At 38.8% G+C, this 17,753-nt stretch overlaps 1 protein-coding gene across 11 annotated transcripts in view; it reads left to right on the forward strand.

Annotated features, from left to right (window-relative positions):
* The window catches only part of DLG2 (discs large MAGUK scaffold protein 2), an 884,334-nt gene that overhangs the window by 481,249 nt on the left and 385,332 nt on the right, over window positions 1-17,753 (forward strand). For all 11 annotated transcript variants that reach the window (XR_009454391.1, XM_059708253.1, XM_059708256.1 and 8 more), the window contains one exon: window positions 10,082-10,150. Coding sequence is in view for 10 of the 11 variants with exons in the window: in XM_059708253.1 (XP_059564236.1) it covers window positions 10,082-10,150 (69 nt within the window). In the remaining variant the exon portion in view is untranslated. The remainder of the gene's footprint in view (window positions 1-10,081; window positions 10,151-17,753) is intronic.

Genomic DNA, 17,753 nt, shown 5'->3' on the forward strand with positions numbered 1-17,753 from the left:
AGCAACCCATATTTATTTGAATGTTCCAGCTGTCTGCATGAAAATAAATAAGGCAACTAAATTGTAGAATAAGAGCATTTTTTTTATTAGAAATAGAACACAATGGCATGATAGGAGGCACAGGTCTCCATTTTTAAATTTTATTTATTTATGTCTTGCCTGATGTCTATGCTGGTTTGACATTTCTTCTAAAGAAAAGTTCTCTGAGGACTAGCCTCTAGTATTTCTAAGAGAGAAAGCTTTGGTATTCATACCCAGTCTTCTTAAGATCAGCTTCCTCTTATAGCTCCTTGGCTTTCTTTAACCCTTCTCTGTTTTAGATATCTGCGGATTGTGAAGGCTCGTTCTAAATTATAAAAGTGACAGTATTTTAATATTGCTTAACATTGCCTATGACCTCCTCTTTGCCTACAGAATATAAGCCAAATTCCAGTGACCTAAGTTTCCCCTCTGTTTTGTGTTTAAGCTCTTTAATGTCTTTGGTAACTGTTGACCAAACTCTCCTTGAAATTCTCTCTCTGCTTCCATTGTTAGCTGACATTACCTCATATTTTCTTGGTTTTACTTCTAACTCTGCGCTCATGCCTTCTTTGTTTTCTTTCCAGGTATAGCTGTCTCTGTGCATATTAGAATTTTGGTAATTTCCAGGTCTCCATCTCAGCTTTCAGTATTTTTCACTACAATCTTTTTTCAGGAATACCATTTTTTTAAATGGACTTAAACTATGTTCACTCCAAAATGTATTTTTTTATACCAGAACTCTCTACTGAAATTGATCTTTGATATCCAACTATCTTATGAGATATCTCTACCTTAATGTTAGACAAGTTCATCAAACTCATCATACACAGTGTTAACATTATTATATTCTTCCCAAATAATATTATTATTCTCATATATTTTTCTCAGTTTGAAGTAGCATTATTGGCCCAATCACCCCATCCAGAAATTGTTGGGGTGGAAGTTGTCCTAAATTACTCACTCATCCTGATATGCAATTACCAAATCCTATAGATTTTATTTTCTTGATACTTTATTATATATTTTTATTTATTTCAGAGAGAAAGTGAGAGGGAGAGACAGATAGAAACATCAATGATGAGAGAGAATCATTGATTGGCTGCCTCCTGCACACCCCTACTGGGGACTGAGCCTGCAATCGGGGCATGTGCCCTGGCCAGGAATTGAAGCATGACCTCCTGATTCATAGGTCAATGCTCAACAACTGAGCCATAGGCCAAGATCCTTGATATTTCTTAGCTATAGCCATATTTTTTTTCCTTAGTTCCACTGGTTAGTTCAAGTTCAGGTCATTTGAACCAGTTTTAGACACATTATGACAAAATCATACTGCCTCCCTGGAAAGTAATTTCCACTTACTACTCCCCACACTTCATACTTTATAAAATTCCGTTCACATATGTTGCTTTATTTTTCCCTTCAGAGCAATCTGTGAGAAAGCACTATTCTCTATGTTATACTGATGACAGGAATAGAGATGTAGTGTTTGGCTTTTGAGGTTGCCATTTATCTAATTAGGAAGAGTAAGAAATCCCTAATGCAAGGCCAGCAACTCTCAAGCTCATACTTCTTCCCTATCACGGGATAGATGGACCCTGCTTATGATGGTTTGACTTACAATTATTCAACCTTATGATGGTATGAAAATGATACTCCTTCAGTAGAAACCATACATTGAATTTTGACCTTTTTCCAGGCAAATGATATACAATAATATAATTTATTTTGATGCTGGGCAGTGTCAGAGAGCCACAGTTCCCAGTCAGGCACATGGTCACAAGGATAAATAACTGATACTCTATGGCAGGGGTGGGCAACCCCTGGCACGCGTGCCAAACATGGCACACCAGTAACTTTTGCTGGCACGCAAACCCTCTCTTATAATCTTCCATTTACAATTTTTTTCTTAATATCGACTTTTTTATTTTTCAGATAAATTCGGTATAGGTGCATCTTAGATAAATAAATAATTTTACATAACACGTTATCTTAAAGACCATAGACATGGATTGACAAGAGAAGGGAAGAGCAATTTCTATGCCTCTGCCTTCGCTCTCCCTGCCTTCCTAGATCCGACCAGTGTTTTGGTTTCATCCACATACCCTTGTGAATCTTTGTTCTCAGTGATGAATTTTGTTAAGTCTTGTAATAGGAGTAGCCTGACGGATAAAAGTAGTAGCTCGTGCATATCTCTGAAGGTCACGAAATATAAACCTGATGTAAAATCTCTGTCATCAGTGATGCAGCAGCAAAAGTCCCACTGATGATATCAAACGGAGTCATAAAGTTTTCTGTCGGACTATCAGTGTACATGTATACATTAAAAAATAAGTGTATTTTTCATCATTATATACTGTGTTTTTGTTGCTCGAATGAATTTTATTTTTTCAAGGTTCTTCACATACGTACACCTTAAGAGATATCAAGTAAGCGTAACATGTTCTCAAAAAATTAGGGTTGGCACACAGAAGAATTTTGAGTCAGAGATTTTGCTGGTTTTGGCACGCACTCACAAAAAGGTTGCCCATCCCTGCTCTATAGTATACTCATTGCGGTAGATGGATTTTACCCAACTCTAGGCTAACATAGCGTTCTGAGTACATTTAAAGTAGGCTAGGCTAAGCTATGATGTTCAGTATGTTAGGTATATTAAATGCATTTTGACTTAAAAATATTTTCAACTTACAGTGGGTTTATTGGGACATAACCCCATTGTGAGTGGATGAGCATCTGTACTGATTCCCATCAATAAAGTATATGTGAAGGGCAGGAATAATTATTTTCTATTCAAACTGCAGAAAAAATCAAAACAAAATAGGCAAGTAGATGACTTATTTCAGGCCATTGAACTCTCATTAGGAGCACAGTGGGAAAAAATTCTAGACTTTTGCTCTTTTGTATATGCAACTCCGCTTCCCAGATGTTGTCAAAGAATAAAAACCAGAATGTGTTATCTTGAAAAAAATGTGTTTCCTGTGTGAAATGAAGGGATACCTAGGACCATATCAATTAAACGCCTCGAATCACAACAGGTGTACAAAAAACTTCCCATTCCAGATTCTCTCATGGTTGGTGCATTCCCTAGTTCTTGTCTGTGTTTTAAGTAAAATTCCTAACTAAAATAGACTTTCCTTTTTGCAGTAACTGCATTCATGGTGCTAGCTGTCACTTGATTTAAGCTATTATAGATTTAGTTGTTTTACTTTCCTTAAAGAATTGTCTGTGTTGCATGACATTTTTGGATAGATGTTCATACAGCACCTCACTAGATGCAGCTTGTAGACTCCAAAAGTCAAGAAGAGTGATGTGCAGTCAGCCATCCGAAAGCAAAATGAATACAGGCAGGACTGTGCCTGCTGGATTGAAACACTACATTTTGCTCCTGTGTTTCAGGCTTGGAGACCAGTCACATATCACTTGGTTCAAAGTCCAAAGTCCAAACTACTGGGATTTCTCATTATTACTTTAAGCAAAAAAAAAAATTCATAGAGATTGGACCAGCACTTGTAGAGCACCTTCAGGGGCTTTCAGCTACTTAACAGTGATGAGCAGGATTTTTAGAATGGCCAGTGTTTGGCTATCATGTTCATTACTGAACGGTTGTCACAGAGAAGAATATGAATAAGTGACAGTGGCATGGGACAGGGAAACCATGGGTTAGGAATTCGATTTGTGTTCTGGTCTCACCTTAAACATAATGCGGCCATGCAATGTAACCTCTCTAGGTCTCCCCTGTGAGAAGACTCTGAAGTCTCCCATGATATTCTTTAAGGATAAGGAGAGAATTAATATCTGGGTTAGACATTCACACAATGGAACTTTTTGTAACACACACAACCAGAACCAGTTATTGATTCATTGGTCAAAAATTGTATACAAGAGTCATCATGCAGAGAGGGAAAAAAATACTTGCATGCCTTAATTATTTCACTTTAACTTTAAAAAAAACCATCCATGGGGACATTTGTAATACTGTGAACAATAAAGTTTAAAAAATTAAGATCATCAGAAATATGAAAATGTAGTCACTAAATAAGAATGCTATATTATAAAAATGTTAAATAAAAACTCAAAAAATAACTATATAGTGGCATAATATAATCAATGTGTGATGTTATTTAAAAGAAGAAATGGAATTTCTCCCAATAAAGCTTCTCTAATTTTTTCTTTAGTTACCATGCTATTACTGTGTGTTAACTGAAGCTATTTAAGCTAAAGCCACATTTCTGGCATCTTTGGCTATTGCATGAGAAACCTGGGGCACTAAATTTGATGTAGTATATTTCTTCATATTTAGATCCATCTGTTTGTCCCAAAATGCATGATTTCTTCATTGGTCACATTTTTTTTATTTTAAACCAATTCTCATTAGTCTAAGTTACACATCATCTTTCTTAAATTATCAGAACTTTTCTTTGAGATCAGTTAATAGATTGTGTTCTTTATTATTTCTATACATTAGGATCAACATTTTTTCTAGCATTGTCAACCTCTAGCCATAGTTTTTCCAACATCTAAATTGTCCATCAATTGCTTTAAATGTTTGGTACAATGTATTGATTTAAAAGGTTGGACTTGGGTCCCATTTTTACGAAGTTCTACTTCATTTTTCCTGCAATTAATTTCATTTTGGATTTCTGTAAATTGGGATGAGAATTAAAAGTAAACTAAGTGAAGAGTTCCATTTTATAATTACTTCCTGATTTTTAGAGTTGTCTCTCTCACACCTGATTTGGCAGCAATGTTTATAACCACATACAATTATGAAGTCTTTCTAGATCATAAGTTTATTCTTGACATAAACAATTCTTTTTTACACACTTATATTTCATTTTGGTAATGTTTAATTAAATTACATAATTATAAAAATGACTACAATAGGAACAGACAGATTTGAGGACAGTTACAACTGATTCTTAGTAAGCCTACAAGTCACATGGAAGTATTGAAAATATATGAGCCATGAGCATTCTACTTGCTATAGTCATTGGTCAGCTGTCACTGAGGGGATGGAGAGCTGTCAATAGTGAAACATGTGAACTAACTATTAAACTTGAGGAAGACCTATGATGATTTGCTACAATGCACAGTCATTTTCTCTTATTATAATTAATAATTGCATGAAAATGTAAAAAGCATGTTATATATTAAGATGATACAATACTAGATGAGATGTTTTACAATGGCTAGCACATAATAGATGCTCAATAAATACTTATTGAGTTGAATTGATGATGCAATGTTAGCTTACCAAACTGTAAAACGAGATCAAAATCAATACCATTAAATTTGACAAGGGTAGATATTAATAACTATATTGAGTTGCCAAAAATCCAGTGTACTGGTACTTGATAGATTTGATTTTGAATCATTTGATGTCAAAAGTATACAAGTTTAGGTTGACCCTAACAATTCAGAAAATTTTAAAGTCCATGTTATCCTGGGCTGCTCTGGCAGGAATAGGTAATTCAGAGGGAGGAAAGTCAGCATCTCATTGCACTCAGCCCTGCTCTGAACACATCTGGAACTCTGAATGCATTTCTAGGTTCTGCAATTTAAGTAGAAGTCAGAAGAAAAATTTAAGAGTGTATAAGAAAAGATAGCTAGTAATCTTAAAACTGTCTCACAATGTAAGAAGCAAAAGTGTTAGAAGTGTTTATTTGAGGAGTAAAATATGCAAAAGAGGAAGACCAAGTATGAGATGGATAGATTCCATAAAAGAATTTAGAGGCCTGCGTCTGTCTACACAGGACTCTACTGGTCTCTGGCTCAATTTTATTCAATGACAGCATGATTTAGAAAGGCAATGGCGCTGTTACTTCTCTCTGAGCCTTAAAAAGCTCTTGGTAAATGCCCAGCCAGCCTAGTTCAGTGGTTGAGCATCATCCTATGCACCAGGAGGTTGCAGTTTGATTCCCAGTCAGAGCACATGCCTTGGTTGCAGGCTTGATCCCCAGTGGGGTTGTGCAGGAGGCAGCAGATCAAGGATTCTTTCTCGTCATTGATGTTTCTATCTCTCCCTCTCCCTTCCTCTTTGAAATCAATAAAAATATATACTTTTTTAAAAAGTCTCGGTAAAATTTGCCTCCACAGTTACCTGATTTGACGACTCAGCCTAGCTGCTTAAATAGAGTTGGTACCACAGGTTTTCTACCAGGTGACAGGGACTTCTTGCCCAGCATCAGTGCTGACAGGATGCCGAGCCTTCCTCATTCTCATTTGACTCACCCACCATTCATTGTCACTTAAATCCTCATAAATGCCCATGGCTTACCAATGAGGTGGTGTGAATAGGACAGAAAAATTCCTTTATTAAATGACCTTCATTTTTTTTAAAAAATAAAAGACCTTCAAAAGCCACCGACATGCAAGTTGGACATACACCATGAAAATATGGGTGGTATTTTATGGAAAAACAAACAGTTAGTAATCTTTAGTGAGAGTTCAGCATTTTCTAACTGAATGTGTTGGTTCATCTGCGTGGAAAAATCCCTATCACTTCCTCTGAAAGCACACACAACTCAGTAGGAAACACAGGCACATAAAGAAATGGTTGTGATTCCTAGCCCTGGATGTTACTATGCGTGTGTGAAAAAGGTGAGAGGCTACAGAGCAGCATGTGAGCTGGGCTGAAGAGACATTTGACAGTGTCTAGAAAAATAGTAGATATAGAAGGAGGATGGCCATTTGTGAATAGGGTTCTGTGTGTGTTTTTAAGACAAAGGATGTTCCAAGCACTTAGCTGTCCTTTAGGCTTTAAGTTTTAGCTGTGTTTTTCTCCCTTGGTTCTTTCCACTCGTTTTCAGAATTCCATCCAGTCAGCCTCTTTGCTGAAGGAGGTGAAAGAGCCAGGTAGCGGTTACTTATAATTTCTTAGTCTTGGTAGAACTAGCAACATGATCTCTGGGTAGCCAGTAATATGGAAAGAATAGAACCTGCATGGTCCCAAGGAAAAGATATTTGGTATTTTTTAAAAATACAAGTTATTATCACCATCTGTTAGCTCCTAATACCCACTGCCTGTATTCCTCATGAAAGTACTGCTTAAACTTTATGTCCAAAGGTCTTGACCATCAGATAAATCACTGTAATTGTCTTAGTAGAGTAAAAGGGTAATTACATGTTATAAAAGTCTCTGTTTGTTCCAAATTTACATGGTAAGAGAAATGGCTAACTTCACATGAGTAATATAAAAGGAGTCAAATTCTCTGAGCACTTCATGGCACCTTTTGCATTTAATAGCATCATTAAAACTTTAAGAGGAACATTGTTGAAATAACTTAGTGCAGAATAATAGAGTAGTTAGTTTAAGGTAGTGATAAGTGAGATTACTGAATATTTCATTGTTTTAATTATGTAGTCTAAGCTAATGGTGAGGAAGTTATCAGGGATTCCAATTACTCATTAATCTTGTTTAGTGAGCAGCATTGATCTTTACATAAGAACTGGTGGTACTTTCCAAACCAGTAGGAGATAAATGGTAAAGGAAAGGATTAAACAGTTTAAACAAAAGAAGTACAATTAGCATAAGCATATAGAAAAAAATGATCATTCTCACTAATAAATACTCATATCAGAAATATCATTCCTACCAATTAAATTATCAACATTTTTTAAATGTTAATGTCAATACTTGTAAGACTGTGGTATAACTGGTGTGGGGGGATATATATATGGCAAAAAAAATGGTATAAAGTTTTAAAAAGTAATTAATAACATAAATCAAGAACATAAATGTTTTATTTTATTTTGGTGAAAACATTCAAAAGAAATTGTAAAATATGAAAAATTCATTGATATCAATATGTTTATAATATTAAAACAATGGAAATAACCCATTCCCTAACCATTAAATTATATCTTTATAGGAAGTAACATTATATAACACCAAAATAATAATTATGGAGAGCCTATCAGAAATCCTTAAATTATAATGTAAGGGGGAATGTAGGATATGTGGTTCTATATGTTCTGTGTGTATATAAAACTATATGAGACACATGGAGTCCATAGCATAGAGTGGAAAGTACACATAATTGGGAACAAGATTAGCTTCCGTTTTAATTCTGGCTCCATGTGTGCAAGCTGTTGACCTCTGATAAGTTACTCATACCTATCTTGTAGGACAGCTAAAAGAATGAAATTAGCTAAGTCTGTAAGGTCTGAGACAAGTTAACAGAATTGTGGGTGAATTTTTTTTCTTATTTTGATTTCTATTTATTCCATAATGTTGTTTTCACAGTAGAAAATACATTTAAATTTAATATTGATCACCAAAGCTATACTCAAAAGTATACCCCTTGTAGTAGTGACTATATGGTTAAATGGAATGATCTAAATAATAATTATTACTTAGCCAAACATCTCAAATTACACATGGCTAAATCATATTAGTTTATTTAACAAACATTTATATAGTTTTTACTACCATGTAACAGACATTGTTCAAAACACTTAATTCATTGAATCATTATAATAACCCCATGAGAAAGGTACTATTATATCCCAGTCTTACAGATGAGAAACTGACATTCAGGGAGCTTTCAGTAACTTGCTCAAGGTGACATTAGGATATATGGAGTAGCTGGGATTTGAACTCAGGCCATGGCTACATGGTCCAGCCCCTGAATGTTATGCTACTTTTCAACTGGTCCAGTAAATATGTTGAGAGATGCCAGGAAAAAAGGATGCAATCCTTGCCCTACAGAAGAGCTGTTTAGCTATAGACCCAAAGTTCTGCTCCCTCAACTCAGGTAAAAGCCATTCATGTCACAACTACATGCTATTCACCGAGAGCCACCTTTTCTCAGCCCGAATGACCAAGGTTCTAAATGAAAATCTGCAGTCTACAGCTTGCTTTTCTATGTCAGTCAGTGTTTCAGAGCACATGCTATAAAATCCAAGAGCTGTGTGAAGGAGTGTCATGTTCTGCAAAGATTTGACTCGAGTTTCTCTTTATATGTATATTTGTATATAAACGTCTTCATGTACAACATGTACTAGTACATGTAACTAATATTACAGCTAAAATATTAAACTAATACTACAAATTAAAATTATAACACATAGGCACATGATGCATCATTTTATTGCTGTTGGATTTTCATTGTGCATATCTCAGATAAAAGCATCCCTTTATCTCCAGTTGAAGAATTCTGAGATTTTAAGGCAGGTTCTTACAAACCTGTGAAATTGTTATCATTTGGGAGGTGGTATAATATGATGGTTAAGAATAATGGCACTAGAATCAAATAGTCTAGATGCCATTTCATGCACAGGTATTTACCAAATGACTTTGGGTAAGCTTTTAAATATCTCTGTACTTTATTTTCTTCATATGTTCAATGTGATAGTACATACCTCATAAGGTTATGAGATATAAATGATATAAACACATAAACTTAGAAAATATAAGTGTTCACTAAATGTGAGATATTAGAATTGTTTTTGCAACCACTTATCTATAAAATCAGTCGTTGCTTGCTACCATACAACCAAAACAAAACATGGAATTTCATTAAATTCTAAAGTTGATATGCAACTGAAAATTCCATTTGTGTTTATCCAACAGCTGAATTATTATTGAATTATACAAGTAAGTGTTGCAAATTTGAACTAATAAATTTATGTTAGTTAAAGTCTACCCCAATTTGCAAATTTGCTCTTTTTAATTTTTTGCTTGGGGAAAAAAATATGTTCTGCATTAAAAAAAAAACTAATACATTGCATCATAATGAAATTTGTTTTTGTGCTCTGTTTTGTCTTATTCCAAGGAGAAAAATTGCCTTTTCTGAATGTTTGTTTCTTCTCATGCCTACCTTTGATTTAAAGCCTACTTTTGAATAATACATGTTGAAACCAAATTATATGGAAATAGTAACCCCTTATCTGGGAGAATGTTGTATTTGGGGGGATTCTACTTATCACCAAAAGAACAGCAATTTAATCTCTAATATATTTCTTTCAATATCAATTCTTTTATTGACAATAGGATTGATTTAAATGTGTGAAGTCATTTTAAATAAATGATCTATCTTTGTTTTTCTTTCTTTTCTTGTAGTCATTCCCAACACAGCACTGCAACCCGCCAGCCTTCAGTGACCCTTCAACGGGCCATCTCACTGGAAGGGTAAGATAAGAACAATACACAGCATTCTCTTAAACTAAACTGTGCAGCCTCATCACTTTGAGCACAAAGAAAGTCCTCCTTTCTTTCCTTTTCTCCCTTCCTCCTTCTCTCTCTCTCTCTCTCTCTCTCTCTCTCTCTCTCTCTCTCTCTCTCTCTCTCTCTCTCTCCCTCCCTCCCTCCCTCCCTCTCTCTCTCTCCAAAGATCTATGAATCTTATGTGATATACCAAACACCGTGCTATGTAATAGATTTAACAAGTAAATAAGATCTCTTCTTTCTCTCCAGAGGGTTCATTGTTTAATAGGAGTGACAGAAATACTAACACATACTTATATACAGCGTAAGCATCTCACAGGAGATACATATAAGGGCCTAATGGAGATTCAGGAAGGATATCTGGCTGAGAATGTGTATGAAAGAGGGAGGGAGGAGCAGGTCAGGGTGGTTTCAGAGAAGATATAACTCTCCCGAAGTGAGACATCTGTGGAAATTTGTCTGACAGACATTAGAAAGAAGGGTGTTGCCTGGCTGGTGTGGTTCAATGGTTGAGCATCAAACCATGAGCCAAGAGGTCACCAATTTGATTCCCAGTCAGGACACATGCCCAGATTATGGGCTCAATCCCCAAAAGGAGTCATGCAGGAGGCAGCCGATCAATGATTCTCATGGGTATTTCTATCTATCCCTCTCCCTTCCTCTCTCTCTAAGAATCAATAAAAATAAAAGAAAGGATGAAGGGTGCTCTAAGCTGAAGAAAGAGCATGTGCATAAACATGACCACATAAGCAAGCATGTGGTGTGAAAAGGCATTGAGTGATTCAGTGCTGAGGCATTGGGTGTGTGAGGCAATGGAGATGAGAATGGAGATGTTGGCTGGGTGGGCTTACATATATAGGATTTAGTATTTTGTATTTCTAATTTCCCCAACCAGATAAAAACTGGAGGGCCCAGGGGTGGGGGCGGGGGGTAGGGGTAAGGGCAAATATTTCTTTCCACTTGCTTTATAATCGCAACTGGTTTAATTAAGAATATTTAATCAGCCAATGTATAAAATTATTTTATTTTGGCAATATCTGTTACCAACTATGCTTTGTTTAACCCTGTTTCCCAATTAGTCTTCCTTAGTGGCATTTAAATGCATATCTCTAATTTATTATATATTAGTCCTTTCCACTTTAAAGTTTTATGTTTTATCAGACCTCTTTCCCTCCTTCCAACATAATTAAGTCTTGGGTTTCACCGAAGTGTTCTAGAATTGATAGAGGTGTCTTCTTCTTCTTCTTCTTCTTCTTCTTCTTCTTCTTCTTCTTCTTCTTCTTCTTCTTCTTCTTCTTCTCTCTCTCTCTCTCTCTCTCTCCCTCCCCCCTCCTTCCTTCCCTCCCTCTCTCCCTCATACCACCCTCTAGATCAGCGATTTCAGCATTTCTCCTCTCATGAAACACATAAATGAATTACTAAACTTCTGCAGCACACCAAAAATATTATATTTTTTGCCACTCTGACAAAAGAAATAGGTAAAATTTTGATTAATTCATACTGAATGGCTATTGTTGTGTAGGCTGTTGTCTTTATTTATTTGTTTGTTTGTTTGTTTACTTTTATAATCTAAGGCAGTGGTTCTCATCCTGTGGGTCACGACCCCTTTAGCAGTCAAACAACCTTTTCACAGGGGTCTCCTAAGACCATCCTGCATATCAGATATTTACATTATGATTCATAACAGTAGTAACATTACAGTTATGAAGTAGCAATGAAAATAATTTTATGGTTGGGTCAAAACATGAGAAACTATATATAAAGGGCCAGAAGGTTGAGAACCACTGATCTAAGGGGAAAAGAGGTTAGTGCCCCTGACTATATAGTCAAGTATTGCATATTTTAAAAATTCTTGCAACACACTGGTTGAAAATCTCTGCTCTAGATCTTTCTTTCTCTTAGATTTATCCTTTGGTAGTGTTGGAACAAAAAGAAGAAGAAGAGAAATGGCATTTCCTTACCATTCTGCTGTGGCTGTCTCCTTTCTGTTTATCTCTGTGATGTAGTTTGGGAAGATGGAGAACCAAACAGGCACTGATGCTGAGACTCAAACAACTCCTCCAACCTGTGGTTGGTGCCCTGAGAGACTCAGCCGACTCTTCCAAAAAATCCCCAGTGGTAGCACACTGTAGTCTGATGGGCTCACCACTTTATCCAAGCTGCAGCAATCCCTCACAGCCCAGAGTCCTCCTCTCTCATCTGTCCTCAGCAGCTTCAGGTGTGAGGCTTGCAAGCATGAGCAGCATCCCTCTTTCCTACTCTCAGGTGGAACTTATCAGACAGTCCTTGCCTCCTCTCCCCCTGGCTGACTGCATCTTCTCTCCCCTCGGGTTCTTTTTCAACCTCAGTAGTGCTAGAGCAGGGGTGGGCAAACTTTTTGACTCGAGGGCCACAATGGGTTCTTAAACTGGACCGGAGGGCTGGAAAAAAAGCATGGATGGAGTGTTTGTGTGAACTAATATAAATTCAAAGTAAACATCATTACATAAAAGGGTATGGTCTTTTTTTTCAATAGTTTTATTCATTTCAAATGGGCCGGATCCGGCCCGCGGGCCGTAGTTTGCCCGTGGCTGTGCTAGAGTCTTTTTCACTGCTAGGGTTCAGGAATCTGGAGAAGGGGCTGTGACATAAATGAATAGAGACTAGACATGAAATATAAATTTGAGAGTCATGGGGGAGCCATGGGAGGCTCCACTTTCTAGTGAAGTGGGCTCTCCGAATGTCCAGACCCACAGCTTTTTATTACCACATTTTGCCCTTTAGCAAAGCAGATCTACACTAATAAAGGACAAAGATGCTAATTGATGGTACCTTTGCTATGCCCTAAGCCACACCCACCAGCCAATCAGAGCGACTATATGCAAATTAACCCACCAAGATGGCAGCCAGCAGCCATGGAGCTGGAGCAAGCAGGAGGCTTGGTTCCCCGGGTGATGGAGGAAGCCAAGCTTCCTGCCTGCCTGAGCCGGCTGTGGCCTCTGCTCATGGCAACAAAGTTTCAATTACAGAAGACAAATAAATCCCAGATACCTGCTTCCAGCCAGTCTCCACTGGGAGCTTGGGTGGCTGGGGGTTGGGGCCAGCCTGCAAACAGCCATCAGCCAGCCCCTCACCCAGGCTGGCCACACCCTCATGGGGTGAGGGTCCTTGCTGGGGGGCTTAGCCAGCCTGAAAATGGCCCTCAGCCCCTCACCCAGACTGGCCAGACACCTCAACAGGACCCCCAACCCTGAAGGGCCAGTGGCCAGCCTGCAAACAGCCATCAGCCCCTCACCAAGGCTCACCAGGCACTCCTATATAATAAAAGGGTAATATGCAAATTGACCATAACAGCAGAATGACTGGGAATGACTGGTCACTATGACACACACTGACCACCAGGGGGCAGATGCTCAGTGAAGGAGCTGCCCCCTGGTGGTCAGTGGGCTCCCACAGGGGGAGCTCTGCTCAGCCACAAGTCAGGCTGACGGCTGCCAATACAGTGGTGGTGGTGGGAGCCTCTCCTGCCTCCTCAGAAGCACTAAGGATGTCCGACTGCAGCTTAGGCCTGCTCCCCACTGGCAAGTGGACATCCCCCGAGGGCTCCCGGGCTGCCAAAGAGATGTCTGACTGCCAGCTTAGGCCAAATCCCCCAGGGAGTGTGCCTAAGCCAGCAGGTGGTCATCCCCCGAGGAGTCCCAGACTGCGAGAGGGCACAGGCCGGACTGAGGGACCCTCCCGAGTGCACAAATTTTTGTGCACCAGGCCTCTAGTATACATATAAAAGGTAAGGTCTGGTAAACAATAAAGGATAGTCAGGTTGGGGGAACTGCCCTCAGCTGTCTGGCAGCAGGCAATAATATGCAGATCTTCAGCCCTCCTGAAGCCCCAAGGTCCATCAGCTTTCTGATGAACTTCTTGCATAATTATGACCTGCTGGAATCTGCAACCAGCAAGTAGTAACAGGGCAAGTCAGCAGAATCCATGGCTAAGAGGACATCCACCTGGGAGGGAGATGTTAGGTGTTTTGTTCCTGGAACAGTATAATGTCTACAAACACTTTTCATGGAGTGCCCTTTTTGCCTTCAGCTCAGGAAACTCACTGAATTTCCACAAACCCGTGGACAAGTAAGTGAAAGAATTGTGGCCCTTCCATGAACACTGCACTCCCCCAAAAGGATACTTGCTTCTCCTACTAATTCCCCTCTTCTTGTTTTAATGATAAAAAATATCAAACCACTCTAATTCTTCTCATTTAAAAAAAAAAGAAAACAAACAAAAACAGAAAAATAATATAATTAATAAATAATAATAATCCTATATAATAAAAGGGTAATATGCAAATTGACCCTAATGGCAGAATGACCAAAACGACCACTAGACCAGTCACTATGTGGTGCACTGACCACCTCTCAGTCCCTTTCCCTGGCCGGCAGGCTCCCATCACCTGGCAAACGGGGAACCCGGGGTGGGTGGTGGCAGGAGTGGGGCTGGCTGTGGGCAGCCAGGGAAGTTGGCCCTGATAGCAGGCCAGGCCTAGGGACCATATCTGAGCGTGAATTTCATGCATCGAGCCTCTAGTGTAAGAATAAAGTCTTTGTTTCGCGTATTCACAACTATAAACCCAGTTTTCCCCTACCCTGTATAACTTAGCTCCAGAGCATTAAATAACTTTTTTCTCAACAGGACACTATCTCCATTGTAACATTTGTTCTATTCCATTAAAAAAAAAGTTCTCAATCAATCCTTATGGCAGCTTGTTCCATAATAATATACAAGGTGGCCTAGATCGTGGATCCAAGCTATACTCCTTGAGTTTAAACCCCTGCTCAGGAACTCACTAGCTGTATGACAGCAAGTTACTTGGTTACTTGCCTCAGTTTCCTCATCTAGAAAATGAAGACAGGAATAATATTTTTAAATGGTCTTTTTTAAATCATATTTTTATTGATTTCGGAGAGGAAGGGAGAGGAAGAGGGAGACTGAAACATCAATAATGAGAGAGAATCATTGATCGGCTGACTCCTGCATGTCCCATACTAGGGATTGAGCCCACAACCCAGGCATGTGCCCTGACTGGGAATGGAACTGTGACCTCCTGGTTCATAGGTGGACACTCATCCACTGAGCCATGCTGGCTGGGCTAAAGGGTCTCTTTTTAAGAATTAAAGTCATACGTATTATTTTCTATAATAGTGCTGACATTATATGTGTGTTTATTTTGTAATTGTTCCTATTGTTATTATACATAATATATACTTAATTTATCACATAGGAGAGTTTCTCAGTTATATTAAATAACAGTTCATTAAAGCAGTCAGAGACTTGTGTCTTCACTATACTTTGGAGAGGCATATTCCTATATACACAGCTAGTAATCATTGTGGAAGCAATCCAAATCATTGCATGAGTCTGCTTCATCGCCTTGTTAATATTTATATAAAGTATTTTAATTACCAAGATTATACTTCAATGCTTATTAAACACTTTATAGAACAAAGTAAGCATTTTCTATATATTGGCTTATCCTCAGCACCAAAGGAAAGAATTTAGGACCAGACTAAGAAATGCCTTTACATTTCTGGAATTACATATCTCAGACAGTTTAAGAAAAAAGAGACCACTCAGACACACAAAATAGGCTCCCCAGCCTGGGAGCATCCTCCAACTGGACTTGAGGACCAGTGGGCACTTGCAGTGCAAGTTTGCTCAGCCCTGTGACTGCACCCTCCATACCATTCCCCTCAATGTCTTTTTTCTGGGAAGTGTCATGGTTCAGGAAAACTGTTCCACAAAACCAGATTTTTGTCACATCCTCCAAAGGACTGTGGTCTGTTTTGAATTTTGCACGTTAAATTAGGCACATAGAAAGAGTCTAGAGAGGACAAGGGGGTTGACAAAGGGAAGGGCAGCATCTATCAAGAACACATGGGCAGTGTTAGGATTCTATATTGATAGGCAAGGGAGTTTCATTGGGTGCTTAATTATAATCAAAATGTGCACTTGTTAGGAGTAAATATAGTACAAATTTATGGATATTCTTTCAGGGAAGAGAAAAGAAGCTAACATTTATTGAGCACTTATTAGGTGGCAGGCTGTCTTTAGCTATGTATCTATTGACTGATCAATCTATCCATTTACCTATCCACCCATTTATCTGATTTTATTTCCAAAAGAGTCTTATAAAATAGGCAGCCTATTTTCTAAATCTTGATTCACAAAGAGATTAAGTAATTTTCCCAGAGCACCTACATAGAAAGTACCACAGCTTAAATTTAAGGTCAAATTTGATTCCACGTTATAACTCCATGCCCTATAATGTGGCATGAAAAAGCTTTATTGAACTGGTCGGGACATTTATAAACCACATTCATGGTAAGTTAGACACAGTATAGAACTCCCTAGGGTAAAAGTGATAAAGAACCAGAACTGACTCTAAGCCTAGAAGTCATTAAATAGAATTCATAACCCACCATTTGGGGTGGCTCTGGATGCCCACATGCATGCTGAATGGCTGAGGTGTTGTTTGGGGTAGATAGAGGTGAGGGTGTGGCTGAGCTCACCACTGGTCTCTACCTCACCTCCCCTATTGGTTACTAGAGGCCTGGTGCATCGTGCACTTGGGGGGTCCCTCAATCTGGCCTGCACCCACTCGCAGTCTAAGACCCCTTAGGGGATGTCCACCTGCAGGCGTAAGCCCACTCCCTGAGGAATCAGACCTAAGCTGGCAGTCAGACATCCCTCTGGCAGACTGGAAGCCCTTGAGGGATGTGTGACTAATTGCTTATGCCCACGCCCCATTCCCTGCAGGGAGCAGGCCTAAGCCACAGTAGGATATCCTTAGCGCTGTGGAGGAGGTGGGAGAGGCTCCCACCATCACCGCTGCACTTGCAGCCATGAGCCTGGCTTGTGGCTGAGTGGAGCTCCCCCTGTGGGAGTGCACTAACCACCAGGGGGAAGCTCCTGCATTAAGCATCTGCCCCCTGGTGGTCAGTGAGCATCACAGCAACTGGTAGTTCTGCCCTTAGGGTCAATTTGCATATTACCCTTTTATTATATAGATACTATATAGAATGAAGGCATCCATTGGCTGGGTGGCTGTCATTCCCATTTTGGTCATTAACACAAACATTCCCTCCAGCTATGCTAAATAATAGCATTTCCTTCTAAAGCTATTTCCAAACTTTTCCTTTCTTTGTATGCATTCAAAAAAGCTTATTAGCAGTTTGCCAATAACTATGTTTAAGCATTTTGTACTGTTTTTCACTTAAATGAAATGACTTCTGTGATAAATGCAGTCAGTTATTCTAATTCTCCGCTAAGCCAAAAATGTCAAGGCCTTCCCCTGACTTCAGAACACAAGAGTGACTGCTTTTCTCAAAAAGCAAAGAGTATTCTCAGCTACACATCATTGTTCCAACTGGTATAGAGCAATTTGCCTCGTGTCCAGTGAGTCATGCACTAAGAAAAATATTCTGTTCCCTGCAGTCATGGAAGGAAGCTGACTCTGGAATCAAAGAACTAGTTTTGAATGCTGGCCTCGGTGCCATCTGTAATTGATAATCTTAAACAGGTCCTTTCCCTTTAA

This window comes from Myotis daubentonii, chromosome 9 (assembly GCF_963259705.1).
Source record: "Myotis daubentonii chromosome 9, mMyoDau2.1, whole genome shotgun sequence".
Lineage (NCBI taxonomy): Eukaryota > Metazoa > Chordata > Mammalia > Chiroptera > Vespertilionidae > Myotis > Myotis daubentonii.